At 43.1% G+C, this 15175-nt stretch overlaps 3 protein-coding genes across 6 annotated transcripts; 2 read left to right on the top strand and 1 right to left on the bottom strand.

Annotated features, from left to right (window-relative positions):
* The first annotated feature begins 429 nt into the window (after positions 1-429).
* On the top strand, positions 430-2426 carry LOC117898954 (probable arginine--tRNA ligase, mitochondrial). The gene is given in 5 exon segments (XM_034808692.1): positions 430-523; positions 584-1381; positions 1383-1749; positions 1815-2181; positions 2245-2426. Coding segments are annotated over 5 exon segments (1719 nt in total). The 5' UTR covers positions 430-490; the 3' UTR covers positions 2399-2426.
* On the bottom strand, positions 2411-15101 carry LOC117898955 (28S ribosomal protein S9, mitochondrial). The gene is given in 8 exon segments (XM_034808693.1): positions 2411-2568; positions 2629-2791; positions 13879-13941; positions 13943-14240; positions 14302-14387; positions 14450-14623; positions 14677-14895; positions 14984-15101. Coding segments are annotated over 8 exon segments (1191 nt in total). The 5' UTR covers positions 15080-15101; the 3' UTR covers positions 2411-2476.
* LOC117898951 (transient receptor potential channel pyrexia) lies at positions 7312-13873 on the top strand. 4 transcript variants are annotated; one of them, XM_034808675.1, is made up of 3 exons: positions 7312-7816; positions 10526-11894; positions 11960-13873. In XM_034808675.1, the coding sequence occupies exons 1-3, from the start codon at positions 7698-7700 to the stop codon at positions 13466-13468; spliced, it is 2997 nt and encodes a 998-aa protein (XP_034664566.1). In that variant the 5' UTR covers positions 7312-7697; the 3' UTR covers positions 13469-13873. The 4 variants fall into 4 exon arrangements, with proteins under 4 accessions (XP_034664566.1, XP_034664567.1, XP_034664569.1 ...); XM_034808676.1 differs by having other exon boundaries at positions 7316-7816; positions 10547-11894; XM_034808678.1 differs by lacking the exon at positions 7312-7816 and adding an exon at positions 9001-9490 and having other exon boundaries at positions 10547-11894.
* Positions 15102-15175: the final 74 nt, after the last annotated feature.

Raw genomic sequence — 15175 nt, 5'->3', positions numbered from 1 at the left:
CCACTCCGAGCTTATTATATTATTTACCTATCTTCCATTTCCTTTTCAGGAAAACAATATAATTTATTTTTTTGTTGTTGTGTGCGCTATCACTAACCATGGTGGCGCTATTTTTCAAATTTTTCAATTTCTTCAGTTAATATACATGTGTCGCTTTTAATAATTTACATACATTTACATACTGAAGACTAAGCTCCCGCGGTTCCATCAAAGGTTGATATTAATGAAAAATTCAATTACAAATTTGTAAAATATTGGGTCATAAGGTATACAATCTAATAAAAGGAGGAGATAAACATACGCCATATTTATTCTTCAAACGGATTAAATTATTGTTTTAGTGTTCAAAGTCTTTGCAAGCTAGTAAAATCAAATAGAACATCAATATCGAGGAATATAATTTAAGATTTTGGTATATTTTATCGATAGTTCCGCTGGAAACCATCCAAATCGCTGTAGCGATTACATACCAAAACAAATAAAAAATTAAATGATTCGGATTCGTCGCGCTATTTCTGATCAGGTAAGCTTTCTAAACCCTTCAACTTCATTGTGTTAACTCTCCCAAGACTCCTTCCTGTAGCTGCCGCAGCTGAAGAACATTTACCATGCCCTGGAAGTGCCCCTCAAGAAACAGCAGCTGCAAAATGCCCGGCGGCCGACTCTGGAATGGACTGTGCCGGCTGCCATTTCACAACAGGAACAGGAGCTGCTGGACTCCCTGAGGAGTCATACCTTCGATGCGACGTACATAGAGAAAGTGCGTTTGGTGCCCAGTGTTGGACGCAGTGCCGCCAAAGTGGAGTTCCAGCTGCAGCCGCAGGCATTTGTGGAGCAGCTTCTGCGGAAAAGGCAGCCGGAGGTTATGCCGCTCTCGCCAGCTGACGAGCATGTGGTTGTGGAGTACAGTTCCCCCAACATTGCCAAGCCCTTCCATGTGGGCCACCTGCGCTCCACGATCATTGGCAATGTGCTGGCCAATCTCCACCAGCATTTGGGTTACCGGACCACTCGCCTCAATTACCTCGGGGACTGGGGCACACAATTTGGCCTCCTGGCCTTGGGTGTTCAGCTGAACCAAGTCAGCGATAAAGATATGCAGAGAGCGCCCATTGAGACGTTATACAGATCCTATGTGGCTGCCAATAAAGCGTCTGAGGAGAACCCAGAGATTGCACAGCGAGCGAGAGACCTCTTCACAGCCCTGGAGGCAGGAACAGACGACGCCATGGCCCAGCAATGGCAGCAGTATCGAAAGTACACTATTGAGGAACTGTCGGGTGTCTACAATCGACTAGGCGTCCACTTTGACAGCTACGAATGGGAGTCGCAGTATTCCCAGCAGCAAATCAGCGATGTGCTGCAGAAGCTACGCTCTGCAGGGCATTCTTCAGCGCGAGCTGGATGGCCGCGAGATTGTGGTGGTGGATGATCGACGCATTCCCGTAATCAAAAGCGATGGCTCTACGTTGTATCTGGCAAGGGATATAGCTGCGCTTCTAGAGCGTCACTCCCGTTTGCAGTTCTCCCGCATCCTCTACGTGGTGGACAATGGCCAGGCGGATCATTTCAATGCCTTATTCAAGACAACGGCTGCCTTGGACAAGCGACTGAGTCTGGAGCAGCTGCAGCATGTGAAATTCGGCCGCATTCATGGTATGAGCACGCGCCAGGGCAAGGCCATATTTCTGAGGGATGTCCTGGACGAGGCACGCGACGTGATGCGAGAGAAGCGCAATCAAAGTGCAAGTATGTGTCCGATCCATAACATCTAAAATTGATTAAGAACTCATTATTTATAATCTCCATTTTAGCCACCAGAGCGAATAGCTCTCTGGACGATGAAGATGTCTGTGATATCCTGGGTGTTTCGGCTGTCCTGGTGAATGTCCTCAAGCAGCGACGACAGCGCGATCATGAATTCAGCTGGCAGCAGGCACTCCAAGTCAATGGGGATACGGGCATTAAGCTGCAGTACACACACTGCCGCCTGCATAGCCTTTTGGATAACTTCAAAGATGTAGAACTGGAGGACATTGTACCCGATTGGCAGCATTACAGCCAGGAGCCAGTGGATGCCTTAGATTTGCTCTATGAGCTGGCGCGTTTTGATCAATGCGTATGGCACTCCAAGGAGCAATTGGAGGCGTGTGTTCTGGTCAATTATTTGTTTGGTTTGTGGTACGAATCTCAAGAATTCCAGATGTCTAGAATCTTGTAATCCTTACTCTGAATCTCCTCCAGCAATGCCACAAGTCGTGCCCTGAAACGTTTACCTGTGAAGCTGGAGAGCTGCCCACTGAAGCAATCACAGCGTTTGCTGCTCTTCCAAGCCGCCAAGCGGACGCTGCAGCAGGGAATGCAGCTGCTGGGCCTCAGGCCGCTCGACCAAATGTAGAGAAAGACTATCTTTAACATAGTTTGATATTTATTTAACATTTGTAAACTGAAATGCAACGTGCGAGATGTGCGCCCCTTAGCGCTTCTTCCACGTGTACTTTCGGCGTGCTCCTTCCTGTCCGAACTTCTTGCGCTCGCGCCGGCGATAGTCACGTGTCAGCAGACCGACTGCAACATAAATGGGAACAATTAGCGGCAAATATATAGAGCTAAAGAAAAGGCACTTACCCAAACGCATTGACTCAATCATCTCTTGATCAACGAAGCTGCGCAAACACATGGCAATGCCCCAGCGAATGGCACCCGACTGACCGGATGGACCGCCGCCTTCGACATTGGCCTCCACATCGACTTTGCCCAGCAATTCGCTGTAGTTCAGCGGGAATAGCAGCTGCAAAAGACCCCAAGAACATACAAATTAGAGGAAAACGCGAAAAATGAAAAATCGGGCCACCGTTAGATGTCAAGTTCAGATGTCACCCCCGAGGCATCCATTGTCCAGAGAATAGAGATAGATCTATATATATAGTTATTGTATTCACCAGAATGTGAATGCGAATGCGATTGCGGTAGCACTTCCTGTACAACAATAGATAATGGCCAAATCGTTAGCCAAATTAAATGTCTGTTAGCCGCACAGCCACTAAACTGCAACAAATTGTTGCATGTTCGCCCTTGGGGCGGTTCGTCGGCTACGGCTAGTGTGAACTGTGCGATCTCTCTCTAACACTAGGTGTGATGCAAATTATAAGTGCATTAGGCAGAGGTCTAGCGATAATTGCAGCGCCGCAGGCCAGGCTCAGCAGCACGCGCTGTCCCCCTCCCACAATCCATTTGTTAACAGTACGGGGGAAATACAGAACAAGTGTATCCCATAGAACACAAAAGCATTTTTAATTGTAAAACTCTGAATGAAGTAATTGTTTTTAAAACAAAAATGTCTTAAATAAAACCTTAGAAAGGAGGTAAATAAGGTATTTGAAGTAAATGAGAATCAGTTTAGAAGGAAAAAGAACAGATGAAGGAGCAGAAATGGCTTTTCTTTCACTATTATAAAGAATTCTCTTGAATAGGTCCTGGGTTCAGCCATAAAAAAGGGATCATTTTATGGGTTCTAAGTATGAAACAATTATACAGTAATTAATTGCTAATAGAAAAAACTGTTGCCCAAACGACAATAGCAACCCAATGAATGAATGAATCTCATTCAAATTCATTCCAAAGAACTCCCCCAATCAGCTGCTAAATTCTGGGAATATAGAATATATTCATACAATTAATTACTCACATATTTGTTGCATATTAAACACCCAAACAAAAAACACACTGTGACGCCAGTTTCAAAGTTCACATAATCCAACAGAACAGATCACAACAAATCGTAATTCAAATTCTGAATTTGGTTTTCAGGTCGTCTGATCTGTCGATCCGATTGCGTGGGAAATAAAGTCCAAGCCCCCCTCGGGGGCACATTGGTCCACGGCACACAGACAATAAACGTTATGATTAAAAAACAATAAACAATAAAAACCTAAACAATCGAACTGGGGAACAAGCCATTTTTTAACTCGTTCTTTTTTGGTAAACCAAATTGACAAACGACAATCAATCAAATCAAAAGATTTTCGAGATGAGAGCCCGCGCGAGAGAGCGGACAAATTTGTGATTTGTTTAAACAAATTGCTGGATAGATGACTTCACGCTACAGCGAGAAACATTAAAAGGCTTTAGGATCACGAACAAGATTTTTAAATTAATGTACACACACAATTAACGGCAGAGAAAAAATGCGATAAAAATAGCAACCAATTTGCAGAAAATGTGACGAAGCACACGAGAGATCAAAACTGGTTTATAATCCCCTATATTTAAGGGGTTCCCGCCACACAAATTCAGAACCATTTTCACAGGAATAAATGGGGTGTTTGGGGGTTCGTAATTCCCTATTTCTTTGGGCTTTTTCTTTAAATAATTTAAGGGACACTTGCCTAAGGTCTTCCCCCAGAAATTTCTACTAGAACACTCTATACATTTCTCAAGATTATCTATGTAGAGGTGTAAATTCTATAGACAACCCGGCATTTTGATGCCCACTTCAAGAATATTCGCGGGTACCTTTTATTATGATTTAAATGAATTTTATAGTTTGACACATCCGACGAAGATGTGATCACAGTAAGTACAACAACGACGGCATCTTCGTGGGCCATCGTCGTCGTACAGCTGTAAAAGACTGTCGGACTATGTATAGTATATATACTAAGTGTACTGTATCTACATCTTCATTGACGCGTCTCTCGGGCGCTTAGTTTTGGACACGGACCGGAGACAAACGGAGAGCAGAATATCATTTTGGCGCAGTTCTTTTTATCAGTCGATTCTACGTCGTTGAGCGTCCGCGTCTTAAGTGTCGGAAAACTATCCATAAAAAAAGGAATAAAATGTCGGGTCGATTAATGCAGCCACGGCACTGGGCCTGTCATTAAAAGCCGAATACAAAGACTTGGAACAATGTAAAGTGAAATTGTATGCCTTAAACATCAAAGAAAAAGGACTAAGAGAAATGCAAGAAAATACTAGAAGGTTTACTGAAGCAGTACTCTGAAAAAGAGATGAAATAAAGATCTAATCAAAATACCAGTAAGAGATTAAAGATTATGATGATCTATAGGGCTGTGTTCTACAGAAACTCTTTTTTAGTTTTCTTAGCTTTAATCATGAAATTCAATCTGAAATATCTGCACAAATAAAACGCTCTTCAGATCTGTGATAATACAACGAACGATTTAAGAAAATGTCTGTCAAATGGAAAGCTCCCGCTCATGAATAACAATTGAGATTTGTTTACTACGTTTGTTATCCTTTAATTGGTGCACTATGGCACAGAAATTCAATTGCAAGCTGCATGCACACACCATGAGAGATAGATCTAGTAGTGCCTCTATATTCTATGTACTTTATTTCTTCATATGTATAGTTGAGTGCGGGCAATGGGGGCATGCGATTCAGGTTCAAGGGCATTATGAAAGCAACGCAACAAATAAAAACTTAACTCGGGCCAATGCGTTTGCTCGTAATGCCTCCCCCACCAACCCCTGGACCCATCCGTTGTGTCCACAAAAGAAAAAGTAAGAAAAAGAAACTCAAATTGATTTCAATTATAATTGAATCAACGCTCGAGCGATAAGAAATACACAAGAAAGTAAGAGAACCGACGAGTACAAGTACAATCGTCGCGCTTTCCGTCGTCCGTCGTCATTTCCCTCCTGCACGATCGCTTTCGATGGCGTCGCAGTTTTCCCAAAATGGCCGTCGCCCGACCAAAAGCAAAATGGCGCTTCCGGGCCATCCGTCGATCAGCAATTAAAATCAACAACAAAAGCGTGCCGCCGTTCCGTTCCGTTCTGTTCCACCCTCCGGTAATCGTTTGCTCTATTTAAAGAATACCAGACAATAGGTTTTGCCTTTTGCCAGTGCGAAAAATTCATCAAAAATGTATTAATTGCTTTTGCAACGAAAAACTGTAATCACACGGGGGCGTTGTTCAAACCAATATTTATTTGTGTTGTTAGCGACTTTTGGACTTGGCTCGACTCGACTCCCCTCCGCCTGAAAGCCACAGAGACAGACGATAACCAACAGACCACAGCAGATCAGATCAGATCTCCTCTCCACTATGGAGCTCCGAAAACAGGTTTCTCAACTACGCACAGAATTTGATTAATTTGCTCGCATAATTTAGCGCCCAGTCTCCGGTCTTTTGGTTTTTTCTAGCCTTGTTTATCACCAGATTTTTCTAATAAGTCAGCAACAATTTTTACGCAAAGAAAGTTTTTCATTCGCGTTTTGTCGCCGGGCAAACAATCTCTTTATTTTTGTTCTATTGTTTATGCGATTTTTGTTTATGTTTTTGCAAACAGGTTCGAAAGATTCCCAGAAATTCTTGGGGGGTAACACGATGCCAGAAGTAAAATCCATTAAATGGAACCTAAACAAGCTTAACGCTTCGTTGGGTAATTGAATTTGAGATTTCAGACAACAATTAACTCGAGCCGGGCATTCGTTATATAAATAATGGGGGGAAAAACGAGCTGTGAAAAATATTCTTCTTCATCTCTTTTTCTTCTTTCCAGCAGAATAAGTGTAGAAAATAGTTTTTAAGAGACATAATATATCAAAAGATAAAAATAACTGAACGATAAATACAATTATCTAACAACGAGATAAGAAAAAGAAAAGATTAAAATAATAAACACAAAAAAATAAACAGGAAATAAGAGAAAGATTAAAACAAACAAAACCAATAGTATTTAAATTTAAAGAGCTCCCTAAAAATATATAGAAAATACTTTAGAAACCTTTTATTAAATAATCCCTTTCTTTATAACCGCTCCTGAACTCCCTTTAGGAATGTGCACTCACATGAATGAGAATGAATAAGTCTGTAAACTTTGCCTCTCTCACGTTGACATAAATTGTAAATAATCTGAACACACAAAATCAAGCAAAAAAGTAAGCAAACAAAGTTCATGGCTGGGGTCCAGAGAGGGGCTGATATTACTAGAAAAAGGTAGAGACACATCCCCCCTTTTAAGAGTACCGGTAGCACTTGAAGATAAATCTACCCAGATTGTCTGGCTATCACTGTGATTATTATGATGATGCCATGATGATGCTGGTGGGCACTTGGACCGAGGCTTATCAAAGGCTGCGTCAAATGGCAGGCGCTTAGATAACAGACCAACAGGCCCACGAGTGGAGTGGAGTGTCGCATTCAACGCAAATCAGAGCCAAAAACTCTGGGCAGAGTCCACAGGCACAGACTCTTAGTTCTCACAGTCGAAAATAAACCCAAGGAAGCCTCGTTATTTGTGCAGATATTTAGAAGAAAGTAAACCTGAAAGATCTTTGCCATTTAGTTGGGTTTCGAAGCTCTGTGGGAGCGATCACTGGGGGGGGAACAAAACCCAATCTATAAACTTTCCATCTAAACTATCTTTTGCAGAGACAAACTCCAGCATGAGAATTGGGCTATAAATTAATCAACTTCTCTCCGTCTTCTGTGTGTATGTGTCAGTGATATTGGAAAGTAACATTGCCCGTTTATTTATTGGCAATTTACAACGCGCTGACAACGGTCTTAGCCAAAGTGCATTGTGCATTGAATTCCGTTGAGTATTTTAGCGCATTTTTGCGCGTTTTGATTCACCAAGAAAAAGCAAACGACCGATACAAAGACAGAGACAACGACAACGAGAAGCAACCATCGTCTGGCCATCGTCATCGTCGCCAACACCATGGAGAATCTTGGCTATAAGGAGGGCAGTACGAAACCCCGTCGCATGACACGTTCGATCAGTGTCGTTACCAAGACCGAAGTGGAACAGCCGCTCAATGAGAATAATGCAAATAACCGGTAAGTGCCACCAATTCGAAAATAAAGTTAAAGCCAGCTTCTGCCTCTGCCTCTGCCTCTTCCTCTGCTTCAGACTCTCACTCTGTTGCAGTTTACACTGAAAGTTTACATCTCTTATGTGTAAGACTCCCCCAAAAGCTAATAGCATTTATAAAATATGAAAATGTGTTCGCCAAACCCCGAACAAAAAAGACACGGAAGCATTTCAATGATTTATGTGACAAATGAATGAATTACTATCAAAAATAAAGTTAAAAAACTGCAACCAGACGGTTTCATATTTCTACGTACACAATACAATTCTCTGCCAGAGAACAACAACCTTTTTTTTGTCGGTTGTTTGTGGAAAGTTTTCACGTGCAAAAATTATATTAGATAATTATTTGAATTACTTCACAATCCAGCAGTCAAGTTAATTATTACCGAATTATCATTAAATAGCAAATGGAAATAAAAGTACCATTAATAAACTAAATGAAAAAAAGTTAATTTAATTTAAATTAAATTAAAGGAGTAGAGATGAAACTTCACATATTTGGAACATAGGTTGATGATCATATGATCATATTCCATGTATTTTTATGTTCGCAAACTTTCGAGCTCTTCCATTTTTCCCTACCAATTATTTGGCATTATTCCACCTAAAAATCTTTTACAAGATTTCACTCACATATTTAATATTTTTAACTTTTTAAAGTGCACCTATTTCTAACGATCTCCTATCAAAGAAAAATATATTAAAGGCTTTGGGTTTGCATTTTGGTGAACAAAATTCCATTGAACCTCAAAGCTCTCTAGAGGTCAATAACACAACACAAATATTTAAAGCTCCGAAGATATCCAAATCTTCCTATAAATCTTGATTTTTTCTCTACAAAAACTAGTTTTCCTCAAAGGATCTTTAGGCAATCTTTCATCTCTTTCATACAGAGAAAACACCCAAGCCCCAACACTTTCCAAATATCAACTCTTAAAAGCCCAAAAAGATTTCCGCACCCACTCGAAAATCACAAATAATTTACAGATGATTTTTGGCCATCTCTCTCTCGCTCTCCCTCTTATAGGGCTCTCTCACTTTGTACCAGATCTCTCCACGATTCTCTCTGTAGTTTACCTCTCTTTCAATCTCGATTGACGACTTAACCACAACGGCTTATGGTTTTTCATCAAGCGCTCAGTTCGGGCAGTCGGCAGTCGGTTTTGGAACAACAATGCAGGCGGACGCGTTTGTGGCTTGACTGAAAATTCAGACGAAAAAAGGCAAATCGAAAAACGCGTTCGTAGTGATTATAAAACCAACAAAAAAAAACACACAAAAAAGTAGAAAAATAGAAAAGCTGTAGAATAGAAAGAAGGCAACAACAAAACGGAAGTGAAAAATTCGCGTTTTTTCACACAACATTTTTGCATTTTCCGCCCGTTAGAGATGATCACAATTGTATAATCACCACAAAAGGCTTCCATTGTAAGCCACTTGTCCCGTTCCGTTTCGTTCGACTGCAACCAACACCACCCGCCCCCACCCCCTGTCCAATCCGATCCGATCCGGTCCGGTCCGTAGTCCGTATGGCATTCGACGGTGCTTTGTCTCCCATGTATTTTGGAAATGAAATTAGAAATTGAAAATAGCTCATTGGCGAATTGGCATCATCCGTGGATATGGCTGCAAACGGTGTACGTATTTTCAATGTGAGATAAAAATACAATCAGGGTGAGAGAGTGAACGAGAGAGAGAGTTAAGTGATCAACAAAGAAAAGTCAGGGATGCCCTTACCCACCCAAAAGTTATACAACAAGTGCATGGACAAGGTCTGAAATTATGCAAAAAAAATTATCAACCATAAACGACATCAGCTTTTGGTCTTGGACTTCGCCAGAGATCACAGCCGGCACTCGGACAATAAATCAACGTAGACCAAATAAAAATATTGACAACTTTGCATAACTCTGAAAGCGAGAAAAATAAAATTAAGTTATTTAAAATTATGCATGCTCTCGGTAGATGCCAGAGTCAACCAACAAAACAGACACTCGAACTTTAGTGCTGCTCAGTGCCATTTACAAACAATGAAAAACAGATTTAAAAATCTATAAAAATAACAGAGATGAGAGCCAGACGACAGCTGCGACTTTATCTAATGATCCAAGTTTTAATTCAAAGTGAATGAATCATTAACCATTCGAAAGCCTCATAATGGTAGAACTTATATTTTTATCAGGGTTAAAGAGAAAACAGTTGGTTGTAAACATTTGGAGAACGCAATTTAGAGTTTTTTTAATCAACTGTGAAGAAAGGCAAAGCAGCTGCAAAAATGAACTTTAAATGTGGAACAAAAATAAGTCAAGGATGGTTAACAATTTCGAAAATAATAGTAGAACTGTTTTGATTTCATGGTGACAGAGAAAAGAATGTCAAAAAGATTTGACAAAGATCTTTTGGGATTCAATGTATTCCGTGTGTATTCCTAAGAGTTATTTAAGCCACTTTAAAAGTGCTCCAAACAAACAAACTTTATTCGTTTTCCGAAGATAATCTTTATAGAAAACCAAAGGCATGTTTGGAATAAGTAAAACAAACTTTAGCTTACATTTCTTTAGACCCCAAACCCACTTAAATGTTTTCTTTAATTACCTAAACGTGTGTGTGTTTGTTAAACTAATTAAATTTCCGCATTCCAACAATTCAAAACTATCTTTCACTAATCATAGAAAAACATCTCTTCAACATAGCTTCAAATCGATTCCACCCAACCTGATGGTGCGATGGCGGAATAACAACACTGACGCCATGATCGAAGCCCAGTATCCGACAGCTGGAGAATTCGAATACATGGAGTGTGGACCGTCACCGCCGGCGGAGAGCGCACCGTCAATGTACGACAGCTTCGAGGAGCCCACCAGCGAGCTGAGCGTTCAGATCTGCAATGATACGCTTCGCCTAAGTCTCATCGATCAGATGAAGAGTGCCACCGGGCGAGTGCGTTTATTTGAGGACATTGAGCAGGGAAATGTCGTGGCCGAGAGCACGAAGACGCACTTTGAGTCTGCCTCGAAATTGGAGAAGAATCTCTGCTATTTGTGGGCTGCGTTCCTCAAGCGCTGGGACCTCATCGAGGGCCTGATGGAGGTGGGCGCTGATCTGCACTTTTGCGATCAGAATGGCATCTCCTCCATGCATTTGGCGGCATTCAGCGGATGCCTTGCCACGCTGGGATTGCTCGTCTCCAAGGGAATGAATGTGAATCTGCAGTCCAAGTGCTATACACCACTACACTGTGCCGCCTTTGGCAATGCCGCTGAGGCCGCCAAGTTCCTAATCAACAATGGGGCCGACATTACCAAGGACACCAATAAGCCCAACTGCGAGGAGAGTCTCCTGCACTGTGCCGTGCGTTCGAATGCTCTCGAGTGTCTGAAGATCTTCATCAGCGAGGGAGCCGACGTGAACTCCCTCAAACCGAATGGGACAAATGCGATCCATTTGGCCGCCGATCTGGGCAATATGCAGTGCCTCGAGGCCCTGCTCAATGCCCCCAATGCGGATGCGAATGTAAGGATCTGCATTCGCGAGAAGGAGTCCACGGCCCTACATCTCGCTGCGGATGAGGGCAATGTGGAGTGTGTGGACCTGCTGCTGTCCAAGGGTGCGGATGCTAAGCTAAAGAACCATCGAGGCTTCACCCCGCTCCATCTGGCGGCACGCACTTCGAGTCTGGAGTGTGTGGAGTCGCTGCTGAGGAACGGGAATGCCGACGCCAATGCCGAGGACTTTGACCATCGCACGCCGCTCCATGCGGCAGTGGGAAAGTCCGAGAATGCCTACGACATCATGGAGACGCTCATCCAGTGGGGGGCCAATGTCAATCACAAGGATATCTATGGCTTTACGGCTCTCCATTTGGCAGCTCTGGATGGCCTTGTGCAGTGTGTGGAGATGCTGATATTCCATGGGGCAGATGTCACCACCAAATCGAAGAAGGGCACATCCGCATTGAATGTGATCACACGGAAGACACCCTCATCGGTGGCCATGATACGACAGAAGCTGGATGCAGCCATCACGCTGCATCATTCGCAGGTGAGTGGCGGCTAAACCCTTTCGATTTGAAAGATTTGTAAAGTCCCTTATCCTCCCTGTTTTAGGATCCCGTCAATCGTGAGGTGGAGCTGGAGCTGGACTTTCGCCAATTGCTGCAGCATTGTCATCCCCGTGAGATAAGCTATCTGAATACCTTTGTGGATGAGGGCCAAAAGGAGATACTAGAGCATCCCCTCTGTTCTTCTTTTCTGTACATCAAATGGGGAAAAATACGAAAATACTATATTGGACGCCTGATCTTCTGCTTCAGCTTTGTGCTCTTCCTAACGCTCTACGTGCTGACGGCTCTAGCCCACAACTGCTACAACGGCAGCAAGGATGACAATACGACCATTCAGGCCCAGGAATTATGCCAAAAGCAGTCCATCCTCGGGGATATGCTGCGCAACAATCCGTTTGTGATGGAAATGCAATGGTGGGTGCTCGTGGCCATCACCATTGTTGAGATATTTCGAAAGGTTTACGGCATCACGGGCTACTCTTCGTTTCGACATTATGTGACACAAGTGGAGAACATAATGGAGTGGTTTGTGATTACCAGCGTCTTTGTCATCTCCTATATCTACACGAACAAGACGTACACCTTTCAAAATCACATTGGCGCCTTTGCCGTGCTCTTGGGCTGGACAAATCTCATGCTGATGATCGGACAGCTGCCAGTGTTTGATGTCTATGTGGCCATGTATACCAAGGTCCAGGGGGAGTTTGCGAAGCTCTTTATGGCCTACTCCTGCATGCTGATTGGCTTTACCATTAGCTTTTGTGTGATCTTTCCCTCGTCATCGTCGTTTGCCAATCCATTTATGGGCTTCATTTCGGTGCTGGTCATGATGATTGGCGAACAGGATTTGTCGCTCCTTATCAACGATCCCGATGGCAAAGATCCCCCCTTTCTGCTGGAGGTCAGCGCACAGATCACCTTTGTGCTGTTTCTGCTCTTTGTCACCATCATCCTGATGAATCTCCTTGTCGGCATTGCTGTGCATGACATACAGGGTCTCAAAAAGACGGCGGGACTCTCAAAGCTGGTGCGGCAGACGAAGCTCATTAGCTACATCGAATCGGCGCTGTTTAACGGGTATCTGCCCACCTGGTTGAGGAATCTGCTGCACTACACGGCCTTGGTATCGCCACAGGCCTATCGCGTGGTCTTGTGCGTCAAACCGTTGAATCCCAGTGAGAAGCGCCTGCCCAGGGACATTCTAATGAAGGCCTATGAGGTGGGCAAGATGCGCAAACAATTCGGACACACCATCTCCTCGAAGAACCCAGCGGAGAACTATCTGTCCTACAAGAACAAGTACAACAACAGCACGAGTAATGGCTGCGCCTCAACGGGCTATGTGCTGGCCGGCGATCCCGATCCAGATGCGGGACAATTCACAACGCTAACGACCAAAATTGATGAGAATGCCGACAGGATTGAGTTTCTGACGCAGGAAATACAGGAACTGAAGCAGGCCCTCATATCGCAGCAACAGCAGGCGAGCAAAGTGATCGATAAGCTGCTGATTGTCATTTCCAACCAACAAAAGCAGAATTTGCGCAAATAGTTGCTAAAAGCATTTAGTAAAATCATCCGAAAATATTCGATGGATATGTTTAGAATCGAAGATTAGATGTTCCCTCCTATTGTTTAAGTGTGTTTGACCAACCCCAGAAGATTGTTGATATTATCATAGAGGAAATTTTTGATATTTGAAGCGTCTGGCGCTCTGTATTCTATACTATATATATACACCACACCCCATATACTACTACTATATACCTACTATTATATATATATATATATATACAACACTATCTGTAATCTAGAGTTTAGATGTAGTAGAGGAGGCGAGCAGTTTTGATTTGTGGCTGGTTTTAGGCTGTGTCTTTTGTTGTTTCGAAGCAGAATCGTTTAAATCATAATTTATAATCTTAAATAAAACCATATGCTATATCTATTGTTACATCCACTCACCTGTTCCCTGCTGTTTTCATCCTCAAAGTACGAGATATCCTGCCCATTGATGGTGATCTTGCCCAGTGCCGGGCATTCGCACGGTGACATCCGCACGCGCCGTCTTGCGCAGGCACTCATAGGTGGTTATGTACTGACGTCCCTGCTCATCGATCTTTGGCTTGGGGACCTCCAGTTGCTTGGACTGATCCATCAGTGGCTTCAAGTAGCGCTCAATAAATGCCTTGCTCTTGTAGGAGTAAGGGGAGGCAATCAAACGTTCCATCGTGTTGGAAAAGTTCGTGAATTCAATGTCCGCAATGCTCTCCACCAGCAGCTTTTCTAGTTGATCTTTGGGCAGAACCTGGAAGCCAGCGATTTCTCTGGCAAATAGAAGAAAGATTTCATTATAAAACTCTTATGTAATGAGCTCGTGACACCTACAGCTTTTGGTTTTCATCGGGCTTGATGCCACGACGCAGCATGCGTTCCTCCAGTTCGTACAATTTGTTGGTTTCCTCCACAACTTCCTGGAATTTCATAACATAAATATAAACTCTCCTTTCATGAACATCAACTTCTATGAACTCACATGCAGAAGCTGAAAGAAATTTGGTTTTCCCGTATAGAACATGCTATGGAATGGCCTGCCCGTCTCATCGAACTCTGCTGCCTTGCGCGCGGGAAAAACTTCCTCTGGTGTCTTCATGGCGGGCCTTGCTTTTGGATCGTACAAACCAGAGGGAAACAAATACGAGATGGCTTCCTGCAAGTCACAATTCATTAGTATTCTACCATAACTATTAGAGACCCACTCACATTGATGTCTTCCTGGGTAAAGGTCTCGGCATCCGCACCCATCATATTGGCCAAGTGCCGCTTGCCGATTTGGAACTCCAGGTGCTGCGTTTTCATGAACTCGTCGTGCTCGGTGGCACGAGTCAGATAGGCCTTCATGGCTTTGCTGACCTTTTGCTTCTGGATAGCAGCCGGTGTGGCGTGGACCGTCACTTCTGTGGCATATGAAGCCGCCGCCACCTGAAAAGGTTATGCAAACGTTTGGCCATTATTGAAACAGTCGAATTGAGCTATTGACAATCTCTGCCTCTGCAGTAGATCTACTTACCGCTTGTCCTGCAGGCATGGCCGTTGGCTTGCATGCATTTTGCAGCAGATTTCTATTAGTTTTTACTAAATTTAAACCAAAAACACGCAGGGCCATCGTTTCCAGTGCGACCGCGGAATTATCGATAAAATATACCGAAATATACCCTTTTACTTTCAAAATATACTGCAAATATATCGTAATCGGCAAGAG

Source organism: Drosophila subobscura, chromosome O (assembly GCF_008121235.1).
Source record: "Drosophila subobscura isolate 14011-0131.10 chromosome O, UCBerk_Dsub_1.0, whole genome shotgun sequence".
NCBI classification, from domain to species: Eukaryota; Metazoa; Arthropoda; class Insecta; order Diptera; family Drosophilidae; genus Drosophila; species Drosophila subobscura.
The sequence above is the reverse complement of the archived record's forward strand: the minus strand, read 5'-3'. Positions and strand labels throughout refer to the sequence as shown.